We start from the raw sequence: 26,433 nt of genomic DNA on the forward strand, positions 1-26,433 counted from the left end.
GATGGCAGACTAAATATATAAACTTCTTTTTCATGAGACCTCACCAAGGTAACACTAGAGTGTTTTTGTTTTGTTTGAAGTATAAGGCTGCAAAGATAAAAAGCAGCAGGGGAGGAAGTAGTAGCAGTACAATGGGGACTGGAAAGCAAATTGAGAGGGGATAATGGTCTCAATTGCCTCAAAAAAGCTGCCTTTGAAGCTGACTGTGCAGGGGGGGGGAAAACTAAGCGGCCACCTGGTTTACATCATAGAATCCTTCAAAAAAGGTCGAGAATTGGCAGTGCTAAGTAAGTAAGTACCTCGGGGTTGGGGGAGAGAAAGCTGAAGAGAAAAATTAGCCAGGAATCTGTTTAAGAAGTTAGAGCTTCTAGTTCTGACCTCCTTCCTCACACAGGGGTGACTGTCTCTTCTATACTCTGCCAGAACTGGAGACATATTCTCTGGAGGGTAACACAGAGGGTCTCTGGACACAGGGACCCCAGGCACCGTTGAGGATGGGGGCTAAAATCCTAAAATCAGGATGTTAAGTAAAAGATTACCAAATGTTGACACTTTAGTCATCTTCCTGTGCTTGGCTCTCAGCCTTCTATCTTCCCTTCAAGGCTTAGAAGAATGTTTTCTAGAAAGTCTAAACAGACCAAGAGAAGAAACTTGAAGATACTGGTATTGGAGAAGGTTCCTCAATGAAATGACCCAGCAGGGTCCCTGTAGAGAATTGTCAACAAGCCCTCAACATGCAGAGAGCTTTCAGTTAGGTTTTTAGTGTTTCCCTATTGGATGAGTGGGCAGACAAGGTCACTGAATATTTAAGAGAAGGTTCTAAAATGAATACCAAGTAAAAACAAAGAAAAAAAAGTATTACCGAGTGAAACATCATTGAGGGAGCAGAACATTTCCAAGAAAAAAGAATCATTAATATCTTCAGAAAGAGATGTCATAACAATAAAACGAGAATTTTTTAGTATCTAGAGAGCAGAGAGCTCATGGAAATGAAAACCATGATAGAAATGGAAAAAAAAAAATTAGAAGTGAAGGAAGTCACCTGTAAAGTGAAACAAAAAGATAGATGGAGGATTTGAGACCAAAAAATATGTTTGAAAACGAGAGGACCAGAGACCTCAGTATCTACCATCTGAATAACAAGAGTGCCAGGAAGAGAAAACCCAGAAATGGGAAGCATCAAAGAAGTCATTCAAGAGAACAAACTAGAGAGTGAAGACATACTGTGTTACCAGTTGTGCCCAGAAGATGAGATGTCCCCTTCTTTTGTGTTTTTCTTCATATTCCAAATTTTCTGTAACAAATACCTTTTTTTTTAATCAAAAAAAGTTAACTTTTGTAACAAATATCTCTTAAAACCAGGGGCAAATATGTGGTTTCAGTATTACCCACATGGCCTAGAAAATTTAACTCACAGATGGTCCATTTCCAATAGAATGAATGTGTCAAAAGAGCATGTCAAAAGGGACCGCCTAAGTTCAATCATTTAATCAGAAATTATGTTACCAGGACCAAGGTCGGACTCATGTTCCTGCCTGCAGGTAAATACTCTCCGAGAGGGCCACCCAAAACCTAGCTACAGGGCTGTGTTGGGTATTTGATTTTTATTCCCATTTGAGCATCTTTCCTTATTACTGAACATTCATTATTCTACATGAATCCCCCTTGGGAGGGGGGGGGTGTTCTTTTGGGTCACCAGCCCCTGGCATATCACAGTGTGAACCATTCTGCTCTGCAGTTCTCTACGTGTGGCTGAGCAGTCCTCACTGCTCTCATCTGCCTCCTCAACCCTGCATCCTAACGTCCCTCTATTTGAAGCTTCAAAAACCTTCCGGACTTGAGGAGGCTTTTTGGTAGCTGCCGACCTTTTGCGTTGGGAGCTGTTTTTGCACTACCTCTTCCTCCTCCCACAGGTTTGTGAGCCCACAGTCTCACCAGCCGACGACTGAGCATGAGCTCTGGGGGTGGAGCTGGAATGTTGAGCTTTCCAGTTGATCCTGACCGTTGCGGTATTTTCCTGGAAAAAATCCAGTACAGAGATTGAACGCCAAACCACAGAATGTGTCTGATTTAACTTCCAGACACTGTTGTCATCGTAGTTAAGTGGTTATTATTAGCTTGTTATTAGCATTTTGGATGACTGGTATTATATGTCCATTGTTTAACTTTCTTTTATTACGGAAAAATTGAAACGTCTAAAAGCAGAGTGGAAGTGTAACAATCCCCCACATACCCATCTGCTTGCTCGAGCAGTTGCCCACTCATGGCCCATCTTGTTCTAGCTCTGTGCCCACCTGCTCTCCACCCCTTGGATTATTTTACTTTTATTTTATTTTATTTTATTTTATTTTATTTTATTTTATTTTATTTTATTTTATTTAAGTTTTCTTTATTTATTTTGAGAGAGAGAGAGGGAGAATGTGCACACACAAGCAGGGGAGGGGCAGAGAGAGAGGGAGAGAGAGAGAATCCCAAGCAGGCTATGACAGCACAGAGCCCGACACGGGGCTCAATCTCACCAACCATGAGATCATGACCTGAGGTGAAACCAAGACTTGGACACTTAACTGACTAAACCACCCAGGTGCCCCCCTTTGGATTACTTTTTTTAATGTTTACTTATTTTTGAGAGACAGAGGGAGACACAGAATCCGAAGCAGGCTCCAGGCTCTGAGCTGTCAGCACAGAGCCCGACACGGGGCTCAGACCCATGGACCATGAGATCATGACCTGAGCCCAACTCGGATGCTCAACTGACTGAGCCACCCAGGCACTCGAACCCCTTAGATTATTTTAAAGCAAATCCCAGACATCAGAGCACTTCATACAAAAATATTTAGTACATATCTCTAAAATACAAGTGTTCTTTTAAAAAAAAGAACCACATTATCATCACACCTAAAATTTTTTCTTAAGATTTCTTCAAATATCCAGTAAACTGATAAACTGATAAACTCCAATGAAGCTGGAGTGTTCATTCCCCAGGGTCTCAGGCACAGTTTTTGTAGGTGTTTTTCCAAATCGTGATCCAAATAAAATTCATATTTTGATATGTTTCTTAAGTATTTAAAAAATTCCTCCCCATCTATTTTTCCTTACAATTTATTTGTTAAAAAATGGAGTCATTTTTTTCTCTACATTTGAAAAGAAGGGTAGTGAAGTACCCTATTACTAGGACCATTTCAAAATCACGATGAAGGGTCCTACATTAAGAAAAACCCGCAGGATATGAGAGAAATTTATTTCACGTCTGATTAAAAGTCGCTTCCTCCTCGAGGCCCTTCCTGGCTACTTTGTGTACAGTTCTGTCATCCCCCAAACCCTTGGCGCTTCACGTCCTGCTGTCTTATTCTCTTTTTCCTCCTCAACGCTCGGCACTACCTCATTCACTCTGTATTAATGTATTTTACTGTGTGATGTCTGCCTCCTCTCTGGAATGTGAGCTCCGTGAAGGCAAGAGTTTTGTGTGCGTTGTTCTCTGCTGTATCCCCAGGGCCTGGGTCACGCATGAAGACACATAAAGGCAGGGCAGAAACAGGATGAGGACGGCTATGTGGGAGAAGAGCAGACAGACGCAAAGTAGCAACGTGTCTCCATGCACGTCACCTTTGGATTTATGGTGCCCACTAGAATCAGGGACCCCTAGAGAGTTCTCTGAGACGCCCAGACGGTGAATATCTCTTGCTTGTCACTCAGGGATGGAGGGACCTCTCTGTAGCTGCTGACTGGGCCTCTTGGCCCCTGCAGTCTCAGGCTCAGGCCCCGTTAACCACAGGGTGGTCTGACCAGTTTTATCAACATAGCATGTGCTGTTTGGAGTACGAGGCTGCACCTTTCAGGTCATCACCAACTGTGAGCAAAAGATGCTTCCAACGAGGGTGGTAGTCTTAGTTCAGCTGGATTCAGAACATGTTTCCCAACCTGTAGCGTGGTTGGGATCCCAGTCAGACTGGGAAACCCCACGCTGTGGGAACTCACTCAGGAACTGCCTGAGTGAGTCACCACTGTGCTGCCAGCAGTGTGACATCAGCCAGGTCCCTCCGCTGTACCTTAGTGTTCCCATCTATAAAATGGGGATAATACCCTTTTACTTCTGCAGGGTCGTCGTGAGTCTTTTCTGCTGCCCAGTGAGGTGGGGATGTACGTGCAAATCCTCCAGCAGCCTGCATGAGAAGGCAGCATTCTGGTCACTTCAGGTGACGTGGGGGTAGCAGGTGACCAAGGAGCCAGGGAGGGCCCACGCTAACTAGGGGAAGGAGTGTGGCTGAATCTGGGGATCCCCTCACCTGCTTTAGGAGAGGGAGAGGAGATAAATTTTGTCTGGTGTGGCTGTGTGAGGCTGACATCTCTTGCCATCCCTCCCCTTCTCGGGTCTTGGCATCCTCAGCAGAGAATCTTGGAACGGAACGGGGGACAGGAAGCCCCACACTGTGCTGACTGGATTCCGGGGCATTGTTCTGAGAGCATTTCTAGCTTTGGTTATGCGGTTCTTGCCACAACTGACAGAGAGTATATCACTGGAACAGCTCAACCCGTTCCTAGCCTGGGTATGTGCTTTTTCCAGGCGGATATGAGGTGTGCCATGAGGGGAGTCCACGGCAGTGATGAGGAGGCCAGTCGGCCCCTCCCTGCTGTCCCGTCATGCCTTGGGGAACCTCGTAAGTGTCTCCATGGATAGCACTGTGTGTTTCTTTCTCTTGCATAGAGATTACAAGTTTTTATTACTGCTGGTACCAGACTAGTAGATTTAGAATATTTTCTGGGTTCTATGAAATCCATAAAAGACCCCTAACTTTTTTTGTGTTTTTACTGTATGTATCTATGCGCTGTCCAATATGGCGGCCACTAGCCAGAGGTGGCTATTTAAGTTTAAATTCAAATCAGTTAAACACAAATTTAAATCCAGTTCCTCACTCAGACCAGCCAGTTTCAAGAGGTCAATCAGCAGGTGGGGCTAATGGCCCCTGTATTAAGTGTGGATTATGGGCAGTTTCCAGCATCAGGAGAGAGTTGTGTGAAACAGCACTGCAAACATCCCTACTCAAAGCTTGATGGGTGTGGGGAGGGAACTTCAGAGCACTCAGGAGAAAGATGAGTGGCAAACAAAAGATAAGTTCTTGTAAGTTTTACCTCATGTTCTTCTCAAGGTAAAACTCTTCTCAAAGGTGATGCTTCAGGGGAAGACTTGAGTTTGCCTGTGCTGGCACATTGCATGAGAAGGTTTCCCCCCAGAGCGCACTCAGCTGTCCAGCTGCTCCTCACTCTTTAGCACATTATCAGGGACACAAGGTGCCCCCCGCCTAGCCAGGGAATGGCTCCTCCTGGCCTGACTCCATACTGGCCTGGAGGGTGCCTATGGGAAAAGCATGAGATTAGAAACTTCCATAGCGCTTTGTGACTTCTGAGGTAGTGGGCGAGAAGATTCTTAATCACTCTTAATTTGCTGTTCATGCTTCTTACACTCAAAGAAAAAGAAACCCTTGGAGAAACATGTTTTTCTGGACTGTGGATTGCATCCTTTTCTGTCCTACCGAGTGTGGTCTTAGTAGCTGAACCAGAACCAGGTGAGGCAAAGGAGATGCCCAGGGAACAGATTTAGGGAGATGCTCGGCTCAGGTGCCGACCTTGCACTTACAGGGGCCCGAGAGAGATTTTTCTCCTTAAATTTTGCATCGTGGGCACCTGGCTTGCCTCATCCTGGTCCTGTCTAGGCTGGCCCTATTTGAGCTCGTTTATCACTCACTCTAGATAACGCACCATGTGGTTCTAGGGATTCTGGACTTGTACATAGACGCAGCTCTGTACTATGCACCTCTTCCCTAGCTGGAACCCCTCAGGTAGGGGCTGTATCTCTTTGATCTTTGCATACGTGGTCCAGAGGGGTGGACAGATGAGCGGCTCTTGGATCAATGAGTGAATCAGTCCACCAGTGATCAACTCAGTGAATCAGAGACCAGAACTCTCCTGACATAGACTTTTCCGTGAACGGTTCAGAGAACATCCTGGATTGTCACTCTCCAGGCTCCACAGCTGAGTCCTCTCTGCACACGGAGAAGCTGAGACCTCTCATCAGTGTGGCTGAGGATGGGCACTGTCCCCCCGCTTGTCCTTGCCCGGAGCTTCAGTTGCTTTCAGTATCAGGCTGTTACTGTGCTGGAAACACAAGCCGCCCCTCTTCCACCCCACTTCCTCCGGAGTCCGTGTCACAAGCCTGTGTCACACCACAGCCAGACTGTCCCGGGAGCACGCGGCTGGGCCTCCTGCGCCGTGATTTGGGGGAGGAAAGGGGTCGAGAATCGACTGCCTGGGTCTTGGAGGCTCCTTTGTGAACTCTGTGTTACATTCTTCCCCTCTCTCCTCCCGCAGAGCGTACTGAAGAAGAGGGACCAAGTGCAAGCAGAGTACGAAGCCAAACTAGAAGCTGTGGCCCTGAGGAAGGAAGACCGCCCCAAGGTCAGGGGAGCCCCTGAGGGAGGGCTGGGCTCCACAAGGCTGCAGTCGCCTCGCTGGCGCTGAGTGAAGCCTTGTCCCCAGATCCACACAGCTAAGGTGGTCAGTGCCAGCTGGGCTGTGTTCACACTGTCATTTTTTCCTGTTTGTTCTCTTTGATGTCTTATTTCCGGAAGTTTCTTTTTCTTTTTTTTTTAATTTTATTTTTTTAAATTTACATCCAAATTAGTTAGCATATGGTGGAACAATGATTTCAGGAGTACATTCCTTAGTGCCCCTTACCCATTTAGCCCATTCCCCCCTCTCACAACCCCTCCTGTAACCCTCAGTTTATTCTCCATATTTATGAGTCTCTTCTGTTTTGTCCCCCTCCCTGTTTTTATATTATTTTTGTTTCCCTTCCCTTATGTTCGTCTGTTTTGTCTCTTAAAGTCCTCATATGAGTGAAGTCATATGATATTTGTCTTTCTCTGACTGACTAATTTCACTTAGCATCATACCCTCTAGTTCCATCCACATTGTTGCAAATGGCAAGATTTCATTCCTTTTGATTGCCGAGCAATACTCCATTGTATATATATACCATGTCTTCTTTATCCATTCATCCATCGATGGTCATTTGGGCTCTTTCCATACTTTGGCTACTGTCGATAGTGCTGCTATAAACATGGGGGTGCATGTGTCCCTTTGAAACAACAATTCCTGGAAGCACGGGGGGTTGAGTTTTCTGTTGTTTCCTGAGATTTTTTTTTTTTTTTTTAAGACTTTCAGCATTGCCATTCAAGGGCATTTCCTGTCTGTAAAACGGGATTGACGAGAAAGGGAAGAACAGTCTAGATCAGTGTTCTCACCAGTGTGGTTTGCTTACTCATCCATAAGCTGTCGCCAATCCATGACAGGAAAGGTGCAGAAGCTGAGAGTCAACAGTTTTATAGCAATTTGACACTTGTTGAACACTGAGCATGAGTGTTGTCAAACTAGCCCATGTGGAGCAAACTACACACTAGTTATGCATAGTAGGTCTACAGCTCTGTCGTGTTGGGGAAAAAAGCCACCGAATAGTGGTTCTTTACCACAAAGTTTAAGAAGCACTGATTGAACTTAGTTAAGATACCCCCAGCTACAGGGCTCTGGGTCTAGATAGAGGATCATACTGTAAAAATGCATCTGGTGTACTAGTCCTTGCCATGTGTTGCCTTTTCCTTCCCCCAGCCGGGAGTAAAGACAAGAGTAGTAATAGCCGATGTGCGAGCGCTTACAACGTGCTAAGCTCTTTACCTTATCTCACTTACTCCATACGACAGTCATGTGGTTCGGGAGCCGTTATTATTCCCATTTGAGAGATGAGCAAACCAAGGCCCACGATCTCACAGCTAGCAAGTATGAGAGCCAGGATGAAATCCTGCAGCCTGACCTTAGCACCTTGCCAGTTACCATTATGTTACTGTGTTCCTTTTTGTTTGCAATTGGAAGGTATAGTTGTTTTCTAAAAGGGGGTGGGGTAGGGAATGTTATTAAAAAAATAAATAGCAGGGGCCCAGGGTTCTGGGAAGTAGTTTTACATCAGAACTGTTTCTCTTCCTCTGCCTTGGTTCTTGCTGCTGTGGTAGCCATACTGTGATACACCCAGAAAGGAACCAGCTGTGGAAATTGGAAACCCAAACCTCAGAAGTGGCACACCCTGGCTCCATATAGCAGTTTTTTTTTAGTTTATTTAATTTATTTTGAGAGAGAAAGAGAGCGCATGAGTGAGTGTGTGAGTGGGGGAGGGGCAGAGAGGGGGAGAGAGAGGGAGAGGGAGAGGGAGAGGGAGAGAGAGAGAGAGAGAGAGAGAGAGAGAATCCCAAGCAGGCTCCGTGCAGCCAGCGTGGAGCCTGATGCAGGGCTCAAACTCGCAAACTGAGATCATGACCTGAGCTGAAATCAAGAGTTGGACACTTAACTGACTGAGCCACGTAGGTGCCCCCATATGGAATTAAAATATATATATATATGTAAATTGTTTCACACGATCACCACAACAGTCATCTGAGGCCCAGAGGGAAGGCATTATTCTTCCCCATTTCATGGGTGAGGAAAGAGCCACAAAGCAGCTTGATGAATTGCCCAGCTTTGTTGATACCCAAGGTCTTTATCCAGTGTGCTGGGCGCAGCAGGCATACAATACATCCTGTGGCACGGCTGCCCGTGTCACCCGTGGTGACCTACATGAGAGTGAAGTCTGCATACATCTGATGGAAATCCAGATGATACGGAGAGGGACTCTTGTCACTGGCCCAGTGTGTGTAGCTGGGACTTGGCCAGAATGCTAGGCACCTCTCTTCCATTCTTCTTGCCACAGGCTGTTGGCCTGCTTCCATCCTGTGTGTTGGGACCATGATGGGAATGCAGCTGTGTGCACAGCCACCCTCCGTCTTCCAGCTGCCCGTTGCCTTGACTAGTTCCTAGCCATCCCTGTGATATTCTGGAACACGGTGCCATTTGCTGAGCCCATATCTCCGTCTCATTTAAAGGAATGACAGGAAATACTGTGTTTATAGATTTCAAAGTTTCATTTCAACAATTTAGCTTTCCAATATAAATATAGAAGTCACTTTCCCTAGCTAGGGAGGGAGGGCTAGCACATTCTGTCACTGGCCTAGTTTGGAAGCCGAAGACCCTGTCTTTGGAAGATGTTCTGACAGCATTCATCGCTGCTCACCACTGAATACAAGCTTTCTCGCAGGCTGGTTTGTCATTTAATCTCTGTTGAGCTCCGTACGGAACAGTTCCTTTGTAAAGACAGGAGCCGAAGGTTATGAATAATATGCCAAAGTAAATGCTGACCTTGTCCTGGCTTGCCGGCTGCCTAAAGGTCACAGCCTTGAACAGGTGGAGCCCAGGGAGCGGCCATTTCTGGCTCCCACGTTCCAGCCAGACAAGCTGCGGGGGCTCCTTTCTAATGCTCTCCACCTCCTGCCGGCCTGGGTGCCTCCTCTTCTCCCAGTGGGTGTCAAAATCTTCTTGCTATTGCTATTTTCACCTTCTCAGAGCATCACCTATACGACTCTTCTCTTGATCACAGGAGTTCTTAGAAGAGGGGGAAGGGTTTCTTCCCAGCCGGTGAGACTAAGTAGGTGGTCTAAACATGCCTCCATTCTCTCACCACACTGTGGGCGAGCCGTCTTGGTCTGCCCTCTTTCTGGCAAGACACTGAGCCATGCCAGTGCTAATTTTGCCGTTTTTTAGCAATTGTGGTAGTTAACAAAACAGGGACTGTCGTCGTGGGGGTGGTGGTGCCCATGAGTGTGCTCTCACCGTGGGAGCGGCAGAAATTGCGCCTCCAGGTTTGGATCTGGGACAGCAGCTGCTTTGGTGGGTGGAGGAGGGCTCCGTTGGCGGCCTCTGCAAATGGAAAGGGGTTTGGTAGAAAGAGCACAGAATCTGGACTCCGATCACCCTGGGTTCAGTTCCCCAGCTCCTCAGCTCCGTCTCCCCGCTTGCACTGGTTTGCTCAGTAGCCCTGTGGGCTTCATACGTGTGACTTGTGGAGACGTGAAGGTCAGCGCAGCAGTGTCTGATGTAGGAGCCGACGCTCCATTGGTGGAGCCTCTGCTTCCCATACCAGCTCCCCTCGTCTCTAGGAGGAGTGCTGACCGAGAACCTCGTTTTCTGGTTTGTTGCCCTTATGGTTTTTGTTTTTAACTTTGCTTTAAAAAATTTTTTTTGACTGCCCTGTTTTAGGCATGGTTTCCTTGCGTTCTAAAGTTTCCCCTGCCTTCCCAGCCCTCCCAAATAAATGCCTGTCCTCCCTGACAGCCCATCAGAGGTACCTAGGAAGTGAGTAGCTGAAGGTTTTGCTGTGCTTTGTTTCGTGTATGTGTGTGTGTTTATAAAGTTTATTTATTTATTCTGAGGGGAGGGGGAGAGAGAGAGAGAGGGAGAGAGAAAGGATCCCAAGCAGGCTCTGTGCTACCAGCCCAGAGCCGGATGCGGGGCTCAAACTCTCAAACCGTGAGATCATGACCTGAGCCAAAATCAAGAGTCAGACACTCAATGGACTGAGCCACCCAGGTGACCCTGTTTTGTGTGGTTTTGAGCTCCGCTTCCCAGAGCTACCACTGGTGAGAGAAAAGCCAGAGTGTCAGGAAGTGGGTTAGGGCGATTCTTAGCCCCAAGCACCTGGCGGACTCTGTCAGTGACTATGGTGGGAACTGCCTTGTTCATAGGTCCGTCATGGGGATGCAGGAAAGAGAGTATCTTGCCCAAAGACGGGCAGTTTTCACAGGGGTCTGGGTGTGTTAACAACATCTGAGGGACGTAGCAAGCCTAGGGAATTACCTGTTTTGAGGTTGAAATCTTGAGAAGTGGCTCTAAAGAGTGAGGGCAAGTTGATTTTTGTGAAGCCGTGGAGTGGCTCACTGATCAGTGATCACTGATCACCTTTCCAAAACCCAGAAGAGAGAAGTGGCCTTGTGGGTCTCCTCAGCCCTCACAGTGAATTTCACACCAGGGTGGCTGCGTTAGGAAGAAGGGGAGGGATCCTGTGGCCCCCCGCTGTTGGCTGGAAGCCCTGTGGCTGTGGCTTGTCCGTGTGTGGGGGTGAGCCTAGAGCTGAGGGCAAATGTTAGTATCATAGAACTTAAAGTTTTGCTTGTTGTTAGGGTTGAGAAAACTCAGCAGACCCTGAAGAGGTTTCTTCTCACGCAAGTGGACATTTGAATTGCGTAGACTCGACTTACCTCATTTTAGCTTTGATATCGGCGAAATGATAGGCACTTACTGGGCTGCCTTCTGCTGCACTTGTCAGGACCGCAGACTTGTGGAAATCCTCAAATATGATCCTCCCTAGAGCCAGGGAGGACAGCAAAGCTGTTACTAGAAACAAAGAGGGGCTGAGGAATTGCATTTCAAACTGGACGGGAAGCTTATACGCTAACATGAACAATAGGAGTGAACGTGAAGGGAAGACTCTTTTTGACGCCAACATATTCATGTGAATTTCCTTCCCACCCTACTCCCCAACCCACAAAAATGCTTGAGCTCATCCCACATTACCCCTCTCCCATCGCTCCAACAACCCATATTCTGTAACGAAAATTCTCACGAGAGAGAAGGGAACCACTGTGACAAATGCAGCCTTGTTATCTACTTAGAAGTGTTATCTTTTGGAGTCTTACCTGGTGATTTTTTTTCTGTTGTTGGTGTCTTGTGATAAGTGACAGCCAGCCGTCAGCATTGGGTATCACGATTGCCACGTCCTTCAGACACAAGATAGCACAACTCTGATGACACCTCAGTCAAAAAATTAAAACACAGATGAGCAATGCTGGTTGCCCCTGGTCAGTGAACCGATGGTTACAAGGACACCATCCAGAAAGAAACAAAAGGGGGAACACCGGGAGCCTGAGTGTGTGGGCCGGCCGCCTTCCTCTTCATTAAGTTGGGCACCTTCAGTAGCTGGTTGCTTCAGACAGCTCATCCCAACTCCTGGTTCCTCTTGGTCCCTTCTTTTCCACCCTCCCCTCTCCTCCTCCTTCCTTCACCTCCTCCTCCCCTCTCCTCCTTCTCCATCCTTGTGTTTCTATGGCTCTGCTCACTCTGACTTCCTTCCTGCTCCTGGGCTCATTTTTCTTAGTATCCTTTGCTGATCCCCTTTGCTGAAACCCTACAGATTTAGGCTTCTCCATGAATTCCACCCTTTGACCCTCCAACCCTCTCTTTGATTTCCCCATATATTAAAAAATTTTTGCATCATGGCAAGATACACATAACCAAAATCACCGTCTTTACTGTTTTTAAGTGTACGGTTCAATCATGTTAAGTAAATCCACACTGTTGTGCAATGGGTCTCCAGAGTACTTTTTTTTATCTTGAGGAACTGAAATTCTGTACCCATTAAATTAGTCCCCATTTCCCCCTCCTCCCAGCCCCTGGAAACCACCATCGTGCTTTCTGTCTCTAGGAGTTTGACTACTCTATCACCTCTTGTAAGTAGAATCATATAATATTTGTTTGTTTTTATAACTGGCTTATTTCACTCAGCAAAATGTCCTCAAGGTTCATCCATGTTGTGGCATGTCAGAATTTTCTTCCTCTTTAAGGCTGAAGAATATTCCACTGTGTGTCTATACCCCTTTTTGTTTATTCATCCATCTGTGAACAGATACTTGAGTTGCTTTCACCTTTATCTGTTGTGAATATTGCAGTGGATATGGGAGGACAGATATCTCCGTGAGATCCTGCTTTCAGTCTTTTGGTATTCACCCAGAAATGGAACCGCCAGGGATGCCTGACTGGCTCAGTCAGTAGAGCACGTGACTCTTGATCTTGAGGTTGTGATTTCCAACCCCCCCTGAGTGGAGAGATTACTTAAAGATAAAATCTTAGGGTTACCTGGGTGACTCAGTCAGTTAAGCATCCAACTCTTGATTTCAGCTCAGATCATGATCTCACGGTTGTGGGATTGAGCCCCGTGTCCAGCTCTGTGCTGAGCGTGGAACCATCTTGGGATTCTCTCTCTCTTTCTGTCTCTCTCTCTCTCTCTCTCTCCCTCTTGCTTTCTCTCTCTCTCAATAAACTTAAAAAAATAAGAATAGGGGCAACTGGGTGGCTCATTCAGTTTAGCATCCAACTTTGGCCCATGTCATGATCTTGTGGTTCGTGAACTTGAGCCCCACGTTGGGCTCTGTGCTGACAGCTCAGAACCTGGGGCCTGCTTCAGATTCTGTGTCTCCCTCTCACTCTGCCTTTCACCTGCTTGCACTCTGTCTCTGTCTCTCTCTCTCAAAAATAAAATAAACCTTAAAAAATATGTTTTAAATAGAAAATTCAAAAAAATAAGATCTTAAAAAAAAGAAGTTGAATTGCTGGATCATATGGTGACTCCATTTTTGTTTTTTTGAGGAAGTGCCGTACTAAAGTTTTACACAAGTGCAGGGGTTCCAATTTCCTACATCCTGGCCAACACTTATTTTTTTGTTGTTGTAGTAGCCGTCTTAATGGATTTGAGGTGGTTCTCACTGTGGTTTTGATTTGCATTTCCCTAATGATTAGGGATATGCAGTGATTTTTTAATAGGCTCGCTGGCCATTTGTAGATCTTCCTTGGATAAATATCCATATATCCTTTGTCTATATTCAAACCAGGTGGTTGCTATGGTTGAGTTGTCTCAGCCCCCTCTTGGGTGGGGAGGGGGAGGCTCACCCTTTGCATGGCTGTAGCTGCCTCCTTTTTCTGGTCCACGGACCTGTCCTTTATTATCCTGAGCCCTACGATGCATTGTCGCCCCCCCCCCCCCCCCCCAGTCACCCAGACTATAAACTTCAGGCTCCTCTCTGACAGCTGTGTCTTATTTCTCACGTGCAGTGGGTTACCACATCTGTCAGTTGTGTCTCCACCAGGTTAGTCTGATCTGCCGTCTCCCTTGTTGTGTTACAGCCGCCACCCTGGTTGCAGGGCACCTGGGGTGATCTCGTGCCAGTATATTTTGGTGTTGACTCATCTCTGATCTCTGGTGAAACCTCAGGGTGAGGTAGCATGGGTGAAGAGTGGTGTAAAGTATGAAAGAATATGTTTAATAATGTTTTATATTTGGAAGACAAAAAAGAAACCTTTTTGTGTGACATGGAATAAAGTTCATAATGTTCATTCTTGCTGGAGGGGCTAGGCACATGCACTTACATCTTGTAAGAATAGCAATTTACAGTATCGATACTGATCAGAACTAAGAAATATTTGGGGAGCATTTAATCTATGCCAGGCACCGAGTATTCTATGCATATTATCTTGTTCAACCTCATAGTAACTCTATAAGGTAGTTGGTATTATCCGGAAACAGAAGCTGAGGCATGCAGAGGCCCGACATCACCCATCTAGGAAGTGGTACCTGTGGTATTCAAATTCTGGAAGTCTGGCTCTAGAACTGTCTGTATAGTTAGAGGAAGCACAGGCTTTTCTATTTTCCAAAAAAGGGGGCAGCTGACCAACCTGGCCTCAGGAACCCAGCCTTCTTGTTCTTTACTCTGCACCACTCCCCCCGCCGCCACCCCTGCCGCCATCTGGCTGGCTGGCGTTCTCTCTGTATGCTTTTGTGGGCACTGTAGCCTGTGAACTATTCCTGAGGTGGGCCCAGGTATTGTCTCCCTCTCTCACCTGTACATACTGTCACTCTGGAGTACCCTCCTCCCACTGTCTCCTCAGCGGGATTGATTCTTCAAGGAGGCCCGATCCCTCATCCAAGCTGCACTGGCTGTCCAGGTCCCCCTCAGCGTGCTTACCGCGGGGCTGGGTGAAGAGAAAGTACCAGTAACCTCTCACCCTGATGTCCAGGCACCTTTAGTGCCTTCCCAGCTCAACTGTAGGCAGCCTGAGACGAGAGCCATCTACCGAGAGCAAAGTACCTCGGTCTTCCTCTGTGCCAAGCACAGAGTACGTCGTGAAAATGTTGCGTCCCAAATGTTTCCCAAATTGAGGCTCAGGTAATCATCAAATCCAGAGCCATGGTTTTGACTCTTAACTTTAAAAAAATATTTATTTATTTATTTATTTTGAGAGAGCGGGAGAGAGAGCGTGTGCGTGAGCAGGGGAGGGACAGAGAAAGAAAGGGAGAGAGAGAGAGAATCCCAAACAGGCTCCACACTGTCAGTGCAGTCTGACACGGGGACCCAAACCCACGCACTGTGAGATCATGACCTGAGCTGAAATCAAAAGTCAGACGCTTAACCGACTGAGCCGCCCAGCTGCCCCTTGACTCTTAATTTTTGTGGGTCAACCAGAATTCCCGTCTTCAGAACCGACCTGGGAATCTTTCCTAGAAAAGAATTCCTTTGTATCAGAGACCCTGGCCTCCCTCTTCTCAGCGGGCCCTGACCAGGTTCCCTTTTCAGACCTTTGCTTTCCGTCCTGGCCACAGCAGTTTTGTTAAGCAAAGAGGAAGTTGCTCCAGGGAACTTGCACCTTGATGCTTAAATGCACAGGAGCCAGGAGAGGAATAAGGGAGGTGGACTGTGCCTGCTGGAGAGTGAGGCCCGGACACGCTGGCTCACGGGGCCTCCGCTGAGGCTGGTTCACTGTGTTCCTGGGGAAGGCTCCGCTCCGAAGAGGCAAAGCGGGGGCTCACTTGGTCTTCACTTCCCCCCCCACCGAGGTGGGCAACAAGTGACAGGTGAGGCAGCAGCGAAAGGCAGAGAGACTTCAGTCATGGCATCAGAGGAAAAAGTCAAGTCCTTTTTCTTTCTTCTTCCAGAACCTCAGCGCTTTGGAAAAGCCTTTTCTCCCTCTTCAAAGAAAAGTTCCTTACTTTTAAGTTTCCCGGGATGCCTTTCTCTGTCTCTTTTTTCCCAACTCCTTCTGCCTCACCCAAGCTCAGACCCCATGCCAGGCCAGCCTGAAACCCCCGCCCCTGGCTGCTCACGTTCCTTGCTCCCTCGTCTGCAGCCATCTCCACACGGTCTGTGTGGCCCTCGGCCCTTCTGGAAGCCCTGAATGTGTCCGGCTTCCTCAGCCTTTGCCTTCCCTTTATTGGTTTTTCTGGGTCCTCTACTTGCCTGTAAGGCCTGAGTATGAAACTTCCCACGTTGGTAGGGATTGACCCCTCATGGCGCCCCACAGCTTGGAGACATTTGGGGTCACAGGCCTCAGCACTTACAATGTACAAGGCCTCATTTTTTTGTCTGGAAGCATCTGGCAGGTGGGCGTCTGACCCAGTTTTAGGTACGTCGGCCCCTTGGCAGCCCTCAGAGGCTTGTGGTGCTCTTGAGTGAGGAGAGGAGCCAGCTTTGTGCTTTGGGGACCAGAGTAGCCACAAGGCCCTCCGACTGTGTAGGATGGATGAACTCACCAGAGCAAAGCAAAAGTCTAAACTTCTTTAAGTAAAAGTTGAAATTGCCTGCTATATTTTTCTTCATGTTTCAGATTCTTTCGACATGCATAAGTGATCTTCTTCCTATTTCCTCAGAATTAACCTAACTTTGACTCATCATTTTTGATTATCTGCTATCTGGGGGAGCAGAGACAGGTCTCTAGATTACTTGTAAAGTGAGGTTCAGAGGAGAAGTGAGCCAATAATCTTACTACAATTAATTCTGTGATAAATGAGGGTAGGCATTATCAAATGTCACAAGTAAGGGAATAGCTCCTATGACACGGGAAAACCTTTTCTGGTTTCATTACAGGAGCGAGGAGAATAGTAGAGCAATGCCCAATAAGTGCCGTACATTTGCAAAATCTACACGCATTTTTATATAGGGATGGGTAAAAAGGGGGAACCAAAGATATTGGACTCTGTATTGCAGTGTTTCTTCCTGTTTATAAACAGGGGTGGGGGTGGGGTGTTTCCTCCATGAGTCTCTGCTGTGCTTGGATGGGTTCGAAGATTTGGATCAGGATAGCACTTTTCGGAATTCCTTCTTAGACCTGAAAACCCAAGGCTCTGCCTTCAAATAAATGCCCCTCCCCCCCCCCGCCCCCCCCCCCGCCCCAAGGAGGGAGTGTGTTTATGGCATTTAATGTAGTGATTTGGCCTCGTGCAAGAGAGCTCGAGGCATGAGTCACCAAGTTACACATACAGAGCACCTCTTTAATGCACTCCCCTTCCAGGTGCCGGCAGATGTTGAGAAATGTCAGGATCGGATGGAGTGTTTCAACGCTGATCTGAAAGCCGACATGGAGCGGTGGCAGAGCAACAAGAGGCAGGACTTCCGGCAGCTGCTCATGGGAATGGCCGACAAGAACATCCAATACTACGAGAAGGTAATGAGTGTGCCGGCAAGACCCCAGCCCTCTCAGTGAGGAAGCACGTCTAATAGCCAGAGAGAGCCCGGGGCAAGGGCCTGCCCGAAATCCAGCAGCAGCCACCCCTGCGGGTCCTTGCCCCACTGTGCGAGATGCGGCGCCAGGTTTGGGAGCAGAGGCCCCCGTGGGGGTGCCCACAGGGCATTCACGTGCACACACTGCTCACGGAGGCGACAGTTCTCTTCTCCCGGGCCCTTTGGGCCTGGCGGCTAGCTGCGCCCCCGAGTCAGGAGGCCTGCAGTCTAGGGAGAGAGCAGGACCCAGAGGGCCATGGGGTCTCTCACTGAAAACAAGCTCCTTGAGGCTCCTGGGGCTCCCTTACGTGGGGTAGGGTCTGAGTCTAGTTTCTACTCCAACCTCAGAGTCACCAAGGAAGGAAGCATGGAGTGATTTTACCACTCTGCTCCCCAACTTGACCAAAGGATGCCTCTCTCCTCCTACCTGCTCAGAACTCCTTCCCAAATGACTCAGCACAAAGACCTGCTTCACCCCGAGCTCCTTCTACACAAGGTCTTATGTGGTTCTTCTGTTGTGCCCTTTATGCAAGAGATTGCTCAAAGGGAGGATCATTTTGCCAAGTAGGGTGCTCTCAGAGGAGAGTGCCAGTCTTTAGGTTCTTGGCCCTTCACAAGGATCTGGAATGAAAGGGGATTGCTGCAGTGGAAAGAATATCCGCTTTGGCCACTTACTAGCTGTGTGTCTTAGACAAGTTACGTAACCACTCTGGGTCTCATCTTCTCCATATGAAGTGTGTGTGTGTGTGTGTGTGTGTGTGTGTGTGTGTGTGTGTGTGAGAGAGAGAGAGAGAGAGAGAGAGAGAGAGATAAGGAATAATGATCCTACTTCATGGAGTTGTGAGGACTAGCAATAGTGAATGTAAGATACATGATGATGTTTGGATCCGAGGAAATGCAGTAAGTAGAGTTTCCTCCCCCTATATTCCCTGTTGGGAGATCTAAGAGTGGCCCATTCAAGCAAAACATCTAAGGTCAGTAAGGAGGCGTGGGGTTTCCACCCACTCTGAGTCAGGTGGCTGGCTCACATCACCATCATTTACATCCTTGTGCAAGTCCTACCCACACCTGGAGCAAGTCTTCCTCTTGGCTGAGGACCTAGAGCCTCCTGAGGGCTTGCAGCTTGCCATCTTTTCTGCTTTTCGAAGGGAAAGAATTTCTGCCAGCTGTGAGCTGTATGGACGGTACATTAAGGCCTCGTAGAGACCCCGCTGTCTTTCGTCTCAGAGATGGGGATGATATATTCAAAGCAAACACTGGCCACGTCCCCAGTTTCTAATAGTGATGGATAATCCACGTAGACCTTGTATGTTACATTATGTACGTACATTACTTAGACAAGACATGAGACAGAGGTCACCCGGTGGGACTAACAATAAAAGGGTAGCTCAGAGAAGAGTTAAGAACCTGATCCTAAAATCCGATGTTGAAAATGTGTGTGTGTGTGTGTTGTCATTTCAGTGCCTCATGGCATGGGAGTCGATTATTCCACTGCTACAGGAGAAACCAGAGGCCAAGTAAGTTCCTTCTTGGGACCGAGACTCTTCTACCTACACAGGGCATGGCACCCCATACCAGGACGTCCCTGTAGTGCCAGAGAGGTGGCACTGAGAAAACAGCCACAGAATCATCTCTCCTTTGTGTATTTCTCTCCCTTCCCGCCCCCCCACCCACCTTTGTCTGACAGTGGTTCTCCGTTAGTATTTATTCCTTGGTGGAGTCTGTAAGGCTATAATCATCTCTCAGCGAAAGAAGCATACCTCCGTGTTGTGAAGGAGCCCATTAAATCTGGAACACTAAGATCTGCAGCTGAGGGACGAGACAACCCAGCTGACGTTCTGACATCTCATCACAGTCTCCTGTTTGGGGACAGCATGGTTGCCTGCGGTGGAAGAGAGCCCGGTTCTTGCTTTTCCAGGACACGAGGAAGGCAGGCACAGAGGGCAGCTCTCGTTTTCCACAGACACACGGGGACTCTGGAATTGACCTGTGTGGGCATTGACTTGTCTCAGCCTAGAAGGGGGTGTTGGCACCTCCGCGGAAAGTCCTTAATGTACAGTGGCCTATAGCTGTGAGTGTGGCCTGCTGCCTGCTTGTGACGAGTGGCACCTCTTTTGTGGCTTCTGGTTCACATAGGACCATTTATGTCAGCATCTGTATGCGTCCGTGCCCAAATGAGCAAGCCAGTGTCCTTGTCCTCATGCGATACCTCGGGGAGCCGAGGGGGCAGTGCTCCCCAAACTTGTTTCTGACACTAGAATGCAGTAGATTGGAAACTTTTTTGTGTAAAATGGGGGGGGGGGTGTCGTCAGAGTAGAGCTGAGGCCCGTGGTGGGAAGTCCGTGTTGTCTGAGGTCAGAGTAGCTCCCAGTAACTGGGGTCAGTGGGCGTATACTAGGCCCCATCTCCACATCTGCTCTGTGCCGTCTGCCTTTACCTCACCCAGAACTCCTAATTTAGTGTCTCCTACCACGTCCACGGAGTGTTTGGGCGGCCTTTTGTTGAGAGGCTGGTGTGCTGTAGTGACACAGTGGAGGTTCTGGGAACTCCGTGTGCATGTCCCATGTGAAGTGCTTTAACCCTCGATAGTCCCTGGTTGGAAAGAAAAGTCGGTACCTGGATGGGCCTCGAAGATGACAAGTGCTAACAGCGAGCGCTTTGCTTCTCGATAAGCTAAAACCTCTGCAACTTGCAGCCACGTTCCCCAGTGACCACTGGCTGCATCTCAAGTCTTCAAACTATGACCAGGTTTGCTTTTCAAACCGACACGAAACCGACGAAGAGGATCTATCTTCCAACTCCTTTTCTTTCCTCCTGAAGTGAAGCTACCTATGCCACGTTTGCGCTCTCCCGTCTGTGGCTCATCTCCCCGTAAAATGATCAACCTGAGCCTCAAAGAGGCAGTTAGTGTTCTTGTCGCGACGCAGCCGGGCCGAGGCGCTGGCGTACACGCGGGTCGTAACCCGCAGGTACCTGGCCGCGTGCAGCGTGTCGAGGTTCCTCCACCCCCTCGCGCCCGCGGCGTTGACCTTGGGTGGCCACTGCCATGATGCCAGGGGTGCAGCAGTAGGCCAGCGCAGAACAGCTCGGCTCTGTTTCATTCATGTTTTGAGGAAGTCACGGTTTCAATTAGAACTTTTGTATCCGTCGGTACTTGCCTGCACCGTCAGACCCCCTCACGCCGTTCTAAAATCCTGCGATGTGAATTTTTGTTTGGTACAATTAGAAGTGATTCATCGAAGCAGAAGGGTAAGGACAGGCCATCTAGCCCGAGTGGTGAGTCCGTGTTTCATGCTACCTCTAAGCCATCACGTTGGTGCGGGTATGGATGATGGACGTCTGGGTCCAAGCTGACAGCTTGCTGGTAGAACAGGGTGTATATCCAATAACGGGTTGACGGCCCTCTCTTGATATTTCGTGGAAGGCACTAGACTGACCCAGCAGCGAGCGCTCATCTCCAGGAACGTGCGAAGCCTTGCCTTGTGGAACGCGTGCTTTAAAAACGTTGTCCGGTGTCATGAGTGCTTGGAAAGAATCGTGGAAAGAGTTGACGGGAAGACCAGGATCTCATCTGCCGCTAGTTGCCAAAGCCCAGGAGCATTCCCGTGGAAAGTTTAGTTGGAAAAGAAGGCAACCCTTCAAAACAGTCATGGGGCTCCTCTCTGGGACATACGGGAAGGGAGTGGAGGGGGGACGCAGTCGTTCCTTACGTTATCGGAGGCAGAAGACTAGCTCGGAGGGGACTCGGGCATCTTGCGGCTTGTCTTTCTCCATTTGTTTGCCATGTGATGTTTCTGTGCTTTAAGACATCAGGGAGAGCTGGGACACTGACGCCAGAGCTGGGAGAACCAGAATATGTTCCAGGCTCCCCTGGAGAAACAGTCTTGCCCCAGAAGGGACGCTTGCCCCTTCCTTCAGGCTGGCGGCAGATGAGGTGAGGAGGCCCAGGATGAAGGGACGGTAGGCAGTGAAGGAGGCTCCCCAGGCCTCCCCGACCCCCATAGCTCGTCCAGCCTCTGCGGGTCAGGAGTCCCAGGCATTTGCCCTTTCATCTCTGTGAGCATGAAGGGGATTCCCTGTGAGCAGTGTGACCGGAGACTTCTGTGCCAAAGACTGCCTCGTAGAGGCTTCGTCACCCCGTCCTTCTTGGCTCCACAAAGTCGTGGTGCTGAGATCACGGCCTCCTCTCTCATAGTTGTGTCCCAGGAGGCTTTTGCTTGGGGACACGCTTGACCTCAGGCAGACAGACTTGGACAGGTTTTGAGTCTTGGGCACGTGGCAGCAGAATGCAGAGTGACGCCTATCAACTGCCTCTCGGGTGCGGGAAGTGAAGGGTTCATTCACCCAGGTTAAAAATCCAGGCTAAGGCAGAAGAGGAGAGAATTCCTAGAAACTGAGCAGATTTTAGAGATGCACTTGATGCTGAAGGGAGCACTTGTGCTTTGTGGCAGATATGGACACTGCGGTCTTCCTTATCATGTGGTGGATCCACAAGGGGATTCTAGGCTACTCTGCCCAAAGCCAAAAACCCTCTGTTCTTCCTGAAGGAGGAGGGAACACGTTTCACAGCCAGGTTTGGGGTTGGGTTTTGTCCTTTAATAAGACTTACTAATGACTCCCAGTGACCTCAGATAAGTGCAATTATGGAGATGATTGGCTTGTATTTCACTGTGCTGCTCGTTGAACTCACCAGTCACCTTCCTTTAGGTGAAACAACAAAAGCCAGTACGACTCCGGGGGTCGTGGTGAATGTAACGTTAAGTTTGTCTTCATGCCAAATTTCAGCCACACCTGGAGAGTGTTCTACATGTTGTCGAACTAAATGTTTTACCAGTCGCCATCCACACGAGGGATTTAAATGCACGCTTGCTGCTCATTTCTCGTGAGGCCACCTTTGTTTTGAAGTGACAGGAAGTCCTGCTTTAGAGGAGGGCATGGTGACCTGACTGCCTGTCTGCAAGTGGAGTGTGTCTCTTGGGCCGGTAGGCGTCAGCCTGGGACACACCCAGGGTCCGAGTGACTTGGCCCTGCCGTCAAGAGCATTGACATCGCGGGCCCCTGGCTTTGTTTTCATGCCATTCTTTACACTGCAGAGTAGTCCTTCTCTACCCTCTGCCCTGAGACAGGCAGGAGAGAGACATCGCCACAGCCTCCCGGGCCCATGTTGGCCTCGTCTGTTTGGATGTCGGGATGGGGTGACCTGGCCTCTCCTCGGGCTGCGCTGAAGGGTGCTCCCGCTCACGAGAGGCGGCCTGTGGTCAGGGCAGGGCACAGCAAGCCCTGCGGCCCACCTTCCCGGATGCCTACTCTCAAAGGCCCGTGGAAACTGAGTAATCTAATTGTCAGGCTGGAGTAACACTGTAGTCCATCCCCATTTACAAAACATTTTGGGAATTTGGCTTTGCCTTCTCACTTTCAAGATGGCAACAGATTGGACATGGCCTCTTGTTTATGTTTTCTCCATTCAGATGGCAGGTGGCATTTATCAGTAAATTCGAGTAAAATGTCATGATGTCCTGGGTCAGACTGACCTATCAAGCTGGGTGTGTTGGAGTTGTTCTCTGCTTCCTCATGGGTTGTTTTTTGTTTTGTTTTGTTTTGTTTTTTTGTTGATTTAGTGCATAAACCAGGAAACTGATTTTTCGTCAGCCCACCCAATAGGTGGTTAGCTTTCTGCTTTAAGCATGTCTGGCCTCCCTACAGTCGCCCAGATGAGAGCGTGCACAGAGCTATCTGCGTTAGGAAAGGTGGAGGAAAGGCCTTTGTCACGGGGAGTTTGATCGTTGTTTCTTAATCGTATGTTTGAATTGCATTCCGGGTCTGGCTGTCTAACCCTTTCTATGTGGCAGAAAAATATGTTCTTCAGGCAGTTTTTACTACTATAGATAGCCTGTAAATAAGTACTTTGGGAAAAAAATAACAAACCAGTAAGATATTTGTCTTATATAGAAACATTCTGTATTGTTTAGCACTTGAAAATCAACAAATCCAGAATTTTAAAATTGCCACAGACTGTTGAAAGCCTAACTCTACTTTTTGAGAATTGTCAACACCTACTAATATGCCTTATTCTTCAACTAGTGTGTTTTAGATTCTGGATAGAAAGAATTTTTTAGAAACGTAATCAGTTGTTCAGCTTAAATGCTCGAGGTCTAACATAGCCAGTCCTCAGCCCTCTTAAAGAAATATGAAAGTGAGGTTCATAATTAGGGCTGCCTTTTGGGAAGAGAAAGCTAAGTATTGCTATTGCCAAATGATATTTTTGATAATGTAAGGAAACACAGGGACCACTGAACCGTTTGTGTGTGTGTGTGTGTGTGTGTTTGTGTGTGTGTTAAAGTGTGAAAGATTAACTTAGTGCCTTTTGGCACACTCTTGATTGTAGAGGATATATGGTATCAGCATTGACAAATCACGTAGATACAGAGAACTCTAGATTATGACAATATTAATGGTGTACCCAGATTCTGCGGAACAGTTTTTTAAAAGATAACTGGGGGCGGGGTGGGGGGCTCAGAGCAGCGTGTGTCAGATAGAAATTCTCCACAGGTTGAAATGCCAAAAACCTAAAACCCATTGATACTTTAGTCCATTTTAATAGAGCTTTTACTATTAAAACCAGTGACGGAGTATTGCAACATGCACGTCCCTGGCAATGCCACCCCCTCACCAGGTGATTCTGGGCTTCCTGCATGCCAGGTCAGAGCAGGTCACACCTGTCCCCACCCCTGAGTAACAGGTTGTTCACAGTCTCAGACCAACCCTTCAGTCTCGATGGTACCGGAAGGAGAAAAGGGGGGTGGCTTTTTTCCCCAGGGTGGGAACGGGGAGGGGAAAGCAGGTTGCCAACAAGATGAGAATCTGTATGATAAAAAGACACCTGTGTCAGCTGGGCCTTCGTCAAACAACAAACCAGCAGCTGTTAGCAGTCAGCACCACCACCTGGACACCCCTGAGGTCTGGCCCTGTCCCATAGGCACCCCCGACCATTGTACTTCCGTGTGCCTGATTCCTCGATGTCCGCGCATTGGGAATGCGTTGAGAGATGATGTACATCTGATATATTTCCATAAAATAAACTGCCAGCAACCTTTCTAACTTGTATTTTAACTGTTGAAAAAGAGATTCAAAACTTTTGCTTAGGTCATGTCCAAAGTGTGGACTGTATTTCTTATTTTTAGAGGTCATTCTTCACATTTAAAATTTTAGAAGAACCCCTCCCCCCGCCCAAGGTATTGATGAAGTCCTCCCTCCGTGTAAATGTGTTCTCTTCTCTCCATGCTGCCAATAAGCCAAATCAAAAGCTGTGAAAAAAAAAAAAATGTGCTCAAGAATGTGTGTGGACGAGAAAGTGATTTATTCCCAGGTCAAAGTCTCTGTTTCATGAAGCTACCAAACTTAAAAAGAATGTCACCTTTTTCTTTCTTTCTTTGTTATGGAACCCAGAGATTGTAAAAAGAAAAAAGTTTTGTTGCATTTTTTGATGCTGGCACGAGGTTTTTGTCCACTTTTTTTCATATATCTGTGTATAAAAAAACTCTGTCCATTGTTTACTATGAAATTAGTATTACATTTTGAGGTAAACAAAAGAATTTGTATTGCTTGTTAACTATTAGCTTGTAAATTTAAAAGGTTTCTTTACCTCAATTAACTTAAAGTAATGGACCAATAAACCTACGAATGATGCTTTCTTTACCTTGAATTGTGTTGTCATTTATAACACTTTATACGACAGGAAAACATGTGTGCCTTGTATTTCGTTTTCTTGTTTTCTCTAAAGAGGTATGAGTTTGCCTGCAAGAATCAGGATATACAGAGCAACAGGAAAAAGATATAATTAACCTATTTTTACTCTACTTCTCCGTAGATTTATCCTCAGTTTACCTTCTACACCCCACAGGTTGGCACCGATTTGGGGAAATGAAGAAACTACCTGGTGTCTGTTCACAACCACTGTGATTGGCGGGCAGCCTGGCAGCCAGCCCAGGTACTTTCGTGAGGATTTCTTCCTACTCCATCCCATAGCAAAGCACAACATCTTCTCAGTCAGGACCAGTCATTTCCTGATTTTTTTTTTTTTTAACTGCCCTGATGCTTTTAAAAAATCTGTGAGGCAAGAAGAAATGCCTGTGGTTCGTTAGGGTGTCAAGAGTGTGTTTCGAAGGGAGACCAGAATGCTCGGTTAATGACCCCAAAGAACTGGAAATGGACTTGAACTTACTGACAGTAAGTAGACATCACTAATCCAAGATTACAGTCATACACCATGAGGCAGCAAGGCGGGATAAGAGAGCTTTGGGATCAGATCTCAGCTTTTTCCACTCGTTACTTCTGTGGTTTTAGGCAAGTCCCATTTCTCTGAACTTCAGTGTATTGATCTTTGCAATGAAGACGTGCTTTCCCTTGGTGGGTTGCTGATGGGATTGGCGATAATGTATATATATAAAGCATCAACGTGTCTGCCAACACTTAGATGACTGGACTGCTCTTACGGGAAGAGTCTTCTATTACTTGTTTAGATATGGCCAACTTAAATATCAAGTATTCCCATAACAATCCTTCCCGTTTGCTTTGTCAAATGAAAATTAAGGGGGGGCGGTGTATATATTTCTCGTAACTGCTTTAAGAAGGTGATGGAGATAGTAGGCTGGTGGACTGTGGTCAGACTGAAGCCCTGGGGAACAGATGGGAATAGATCATAAAAGTTGTGGCAATGGGCGATAGGAAGGGTGATGAATTTAAGAGATTTCTGTGGTGAGGGGAGGGGATCAGAGATGAGACGGAGTTTTCAAGCCTGGGAGCAGGGAGATGACGTCATTAACTCACACGTGAAAACAATCAGGAGAAAAATGTAAAGGTTGGAGTAGCTTAGATGGTGAGGTGGGAGAATAATTTGGTTTGGAATTATGTTTGAGGAAATCCAGGTGGAGGTGTCGACCAGATTGCTGGAAAAAGTGTTCTGGAATCCCTGAGAGTAGACTAGATTACTTGGGGAACATACCAAGGACAGAGCTTTATGGGCCTCAAGAATTAAGGATGGGGGGCACCTGGGGGGAGGCTCAGTTGGTTAAGTGTCTGGCTATTGGTTTCGGCTCAGGTCATGATTTCCTGGTTTGTGGGTTTGAGCCTCAAGTCGGGCTTCACACTGACAGCACTGAGCCTGCTTGGGATTCTCTCTCCCTCTCTCTCTCTCTCT

The 26,433-nt window shown here is 47.6% G+C and overlaps 1 protein-coding gene across 5 annotated transcripts in view; it reads left to right on the forward strand.

Annotated features, from left to right (window-relative positions):
* The window catches only part of SNX30 (sorting nexin family member 30), a 124,843-nt gene extending 99,463 nt beyond the window's left edge, over positions 1-25,380 (forward strand). For 2 of the 5 annotated variants that reach the window (XM_081790937.1, XM_081790938.1), the window contains exons 7-10: positions 6,367-6,453; positions 17,029-17,181; positions 18,699-18,754; positions 25,105-25,380. In XM_081790937.1, coding sequence (XP_081647063.1) covers positions 6,367-6,453; positions 17,029-17,181; positions 18,699-18,754; positions 25,105-25,378 — 570 coding nt within the window. In that variant the 3' untranslated portion in view covers positions 25,379-25,380. Of the gene's footprint in view, positions 1-6,366; positions 6,454-17,028; positions 17,182-18,698; positions 19,537-22,855; positions 24,933-25,104 lie in introns of those variants that run through there. The other 3 variants (XM_078436574.2, XM_078436573.2, XM_078436575.2) reach the window with 3 other exon arrangements.
* The last annotated feature ends 1,053 nt before the right edge of the window (positions 25,381-26,433 follow it).

Source organism: Panthera onca, chromosome D4 (assembly GCF_046562875.1).
Source record: "Panthera onca isolate mPanOnc1 chromosome D4, mPanOnc1 haplotype 2, whole genome shotgun sequence".
Lineage (NCBI taxonomy): Eukaryota > Metazoa > Chordata > Mammalia > Carnivora > Felidae > Panthera > Panthera onca.